This window comes from Sparus aurata, chromosome 23, assembly GCF_900880675.1.
Source record: "Sparus aurata chromosome 23, fSpaAur1.1, whole genome shotgun sequence".
Taxonomy (NCBI): Eukaryota; Metazoa; Chordata; class Actinopteri; order Spariformes; family Sparidae; genus Sparus; species Sparus aurata.
The window spans coordinates 15184675-15189304 of record NC_044209.1 but is presented as its reverse complement, the minus strand read 5'-3'; the positions used below and the strand labels follow the sequence as shown (position 1 = coordinate 15189304).

General features: G+C 44.7%; 1 protein-coding gene across 1 annotated transcript in view; it reads left to right on the top strand.

Annotated features, from left to right (window-relative positions):
* nptx2a (neuronal pentraxin 2a) overlaps positions 1 to 4221 on the top strand; it is a 13544-nt gene extending 9323 nt beyond the window's left edge. The window contains exons 5-6 of the mRNA XM_030407385.1: positions 1263 to 1442; positions 2055 to 4221. Coding sequence (XP_030263245.1) covers positions 1263 to 1442; positions 2055 to 2282 — 408 coding nt within the window. The 3' untranslated portion in view covers positions 2283 to 4221. The remainder of the gene's footprint in view (positions 1 to 1262; positions 1443 to 2054) is intronic.
* Positions 4222 to 4630: the final 409 nt, after the last annotated feature.

The window sequence follows — 4630 nt, the reverse complement described above, 5'->3', positions numbered from 1 at the left end:
GGCTTTTTCTCACAGCAGACATTTTGACATTCTGTAGCAGGAGAGGCATAGATGGACCTATCAACACCTGCACTACCTGTAGGTGCCAGTTTCAAGATCCTTGCATTGGACATTGCTCAGTGAAACACAAAATCAAGTTGCATGTGCTCTGATTTGAAAAAGGCCCACATTTGTATTATTATTTTATAATGTCTTGTCTTTTCTTTCAGTTCAATTAGGATTCTTGATGTTTCCTTGTTTATGTTACTTACCCATATCTCTCTATTCTATGGTATTAACATGGAACGTTGAATGCAAATATATTTATATGTATTTATATATGTATGTATATACATAAATATATACATATGTATAAACATCCAGACACCCACCAACTTCCCCCTCTCCCAGGAGCCCACTGGTGATGTAACTTTTGAATGGCATGAATAAATCGTTCAATACAGAAGCGGAAATTCCAATATGAAAATAATAACTTCCACTTTGTTATATGTGAATGGGCTAACTTGTAGTCATTTAAATGAAGACGAGTGAATCATGTATCCATTGAAGTGTCTGCCCTGAGGATATGCTGTCTCAATATTAAGCTCTTTGTGTACAGATCATCACGGCTGTCATACATTAAGTCCTGTGGAGTGTTTGACAGGAATTAATTTTTTCATTTGAAGAGTCTCTGTAACAATGCTGCCAGTGTCTGCAGTCCCAGTGGTATGAAAGATGCCGCCTCACGTCCTTAACCGGGTCAATTGCCTCGGTAATTGCAAGTGACTTGAATTTTATTTTCAGTGTCTCTTCGCATCTTTTTAAGGTTTTTATGCACCTGCAGAAACAAAAAACACACAAGTAACTCTCAAAAGAAGAAGGAGCCTAATGAGTAACACATTCACCATCTCATGTGTATCCTCAGAGGCCCATGATGTCATTGGCTGGTAAAATAACCGGTTGTTTTTCTTTGATCCGCGAACAAAGCCCGATAGCAGGACACTGTTTTGCTGTTAGCTACCAGGCTGCTTTGAAGGAAGCTCTCCCCCTTGATGTCACCTGGGTAATCTAAATTTTATATGTCGCGCCGGCTCATCTGGAGAATTCTCTGCAGAGGCCCGTCTCTTTGAAGCCCTAACCCCTTTAATTGCTGTCCTTGTTTCTAACGCGCCACAATTAATCTCAAACCTCTCTTGACTCATCTTGCCCCCAAACCTTTCCCCCTTGCTCTGTCCTCCCTGCACTCATGTCGCTCACCCTTTTTGCCCCGACCTCCCGACCAGGTGGCCCAGCTCCCTCTGTCAGTGAGCGACGGCCGCTGGCACCACATCTGCATCACCTGGACAACCAGAGATGGCTTCTGGGAGGCTTACCAGGATGGCGAGCGCCTTGGCACCGGGGACAACCTGGCCCCCTGGCATCCAATTAAACCTGGAGGGGTGATCATCCTGGGCCAGGAGCAGGTGAGCACGGTAGAGAAGCTTAGGTGGTATGTGTGTGTGTGTGTGTCTGTGAATGCAGGAGTGTGTGTGTTCTTCCTCCCGGTGTGTATTCTCCCTCGAGCTCGCTGCCGGAGGCGCTGGGAGCACGGGGGAGAGGAGGCAGAGCAGCTCTTCTCACGCTATCGCGGCCCTGTCAGTATTACCTCATTCATCCAGCTCCAAAATGCAACCTTGGTGCCCTTGGGAGCTGCGTTAGCGGGTTATTCTAGCGGTTAGCTCCATGACAGCTCCATATATATATATACTTAAGAAATGTACAGTGACGTCTGAGTAACGTCCACAGAGAGCCATTAACTCATGCTGCATTAGTTTGGTGCCTAAGGAGGGCTGTGTTGTTTTATGTTTCAGTCATTCACACAAGGTGAGATTTCTGCATGTTGCACTACAGTATACTGGAGATTGCACAACACTTAGTTTTTTTAAAGCGGCCGTACACTGCAAAAATATGCAGACTCGTTTGGCAGTTTGATGAATATCAAACAGAATTTATTCATTTTTAATTAAAAGTCTGTTTACATTTCCCTCAGAAGTCAACTGCTACAGTAAACTTCCATGTTCGGTCTCTCCATGCAGGACGTGGTCGGAGGCCGATTCGACGCCACCCAGGCCTTCGTGGGGGAGCTGAGCCAGTTCAACATGTGGGATCGAGTGCTGCGGCCCGTGGACATCATGGGTCTGGCCAACTGCTCGGCGTACATGCCGGGCAACGTGGTACCTTGGATCGACGCGAACGTGGAAGTGTTTGGCGGCGCGAGCAAAGCGGCGCTGGAGATCTGTGAAGATCGCGCTTTTGATTCCTAAAGGATCTGGAGCGAGGAGATCCGGTATCACCAGCAAGTATTCTGACTGTTTGTTGCTTGAGTCACGTCCCGCAGGAGAGGGTATAGTGCAACATTTTTACATATTTATACGCTCTGACTGCTCAAAGACTCTATGTTCATCGGACTCATGTTGATGTGTCCATTCGATCCGAACCCTGAGGACGTTACAGGAGACTATAAATTAGTCGGCTCCTCTGAAGAAGATATGCTGTTGCATCAGTCTACTCTAATGTTACGACCCACTGTCAGTCTGTGTCTTCTCTCCAGCAGATCAGCTTTCATTTGACACCTCTTTGAAAACGGCTCTTTTTTCGTTGCATTCCTTATAGTGACGATGCTGCACTGTATTCGTAGTGAATGTGAGCTCAAACAGGCTTTGATGTGCTGCGGAACACCATTCCTGACTTACCACGGTAGAGAGCACTGTGAGCCTCCTCGCTGTTTAAAGCGCAATGAGGCGCCAGGGTAGAAACGCGGCGTAATGAGGCGGAGGCTCATGAGTTCAAAGTGGACGACGGCACAACCCCATCGCTGTTGATTATTTTGAGGCAACAGGGCAGAACGTCTAATGCATGAGCAATGAGTGGAAGGCAGTGGGGAAGAGACGGTGCATGTTTTCTGTCAACACATGGAGTGTGTGTGTGTGTGTGTGTGTGTGTGTGTGTGTGTGCAACGCGTCCGAACGAGCCAGAGCGGCGTGCTGCTGACACCATTACGTAAGAGTGTGTGTATGTTTATGCGTGTATGGCTTGTCTTGCGTGTTAAAAGACAAGAGATTACTAGGGAGGGAGGACATTTTCATTCTTGTAAATCTATGCTTAATACCTCTCTGCCCCTTGAGCAGCTGCCATATCCCAAACAGCTTAATGGGCGGGTTGGCTCTGCTCAGGTTAATATCGATGTCGGACAGCTGCCCGGGACTGGCGCATCGTCAGAGCTGTGGACGCCAGCCCGAGAGAGCCCGGTGAGGGCAGGGCCTAGGCCTGACCTTCAAGGACAATCCTTAATTCCTCATCTGGGTAGTAATTATCTGTGTTTGTGAATGAGTGGAGCGGTGAGCAGCCAGCAGTGTCAAATGAGAGCAGCACTCTACGGACGTGATGAATGTCACCGAACAAGAAGAGAACCTTTTGATCCACGGATATATATATATTTTTAAAACATGTAGGGAATCAATGGATTCTGGCACGGCTTGATGAATAAAATTGATGCTTTTTGCAGCTTAATTTATGTAAGTCCTGAATGTTGTGGTGCACACGTGTTTCAGTGCTGTTTGTTCTTCATAAACAGTGAAATACTGATATTAAGCCTGGTGCTGGAGCCTCACGAAGTTAAAAAAAAAAGAGGCAACAAAGACATTAACTTTCTTTTCTCCTTACTGAGTAGTTCAAAAGCCATTAAAAAAAAAACGCTTTTATCCACCTTAAAACAACAATGCAGTTGAAATAAGAATAGAAGATCTGATGCAGCAGGTTTCCCGAACAGCGCAGAATGTTTAAAAAACCGAGGGAGCACACTCAACGTTATGAAGCACATATTGGATATGTCACCAACTGGCTGTGATTTTGAGTGTCTTTGTTTAAAATGTATTAATGTAAAAATCAAGGTGTATTTTTCTCGCTTTTCTTCTGCTTATGATTTTTGTCCATTAGCAGCACATTATGTAAAAAAAAAAAAAAAAAACAGAAAAACAAACAGCAGAAGTACTTTAAGAAGAATGCTTTGTTTTATTTGGTGAATGGCCTTTTGTGAGAAACCATATGTGCTTTTGCTTGTGGACGATTCACACGGACAATGAGGGACACAAGAAAACAGGAAAAAAGTCTTTTGCTATCATTGTTTTAAAAAAGTCACCTTCACGTCATTTCTGCCATGTGGTTGAATGTCCTTTTGCACCCAATAAAAGAGTGAACAAGTTCCGAGAGGTGTGGCCGATTAAAGCAGCTACTCAACAATGTGACGGGGCAGCTGGACAGCTGTTTAAACCGTTGAAGCACGCTGGATCTTTTGTGCTGCTTTAGCAATTAAGTCAGAGGAGAGAGTAACCCTGTCAAGGCCATGCATTATTCTTCACTGGTGTTTCTTAAAGGATAAATTCACCCAAAAAATGAACATGCAGTCTTTATGTACTCACCCCCGTACGAAGTGAAAGTCAGGTGATCATTTGGTGGTCATTTCTGGAGCTTCACTGCTGCGTTACAGCCTTTTCACTCAAACTGAGGTAGATGGGGACTGGTTAATGTTGAAAGAAACAACCTAAAAAAGAAAACATGAAATGGCTCCAAAAAGTCTATGAGTTTGTGTACTTTCCAATATTCAATATTCAAA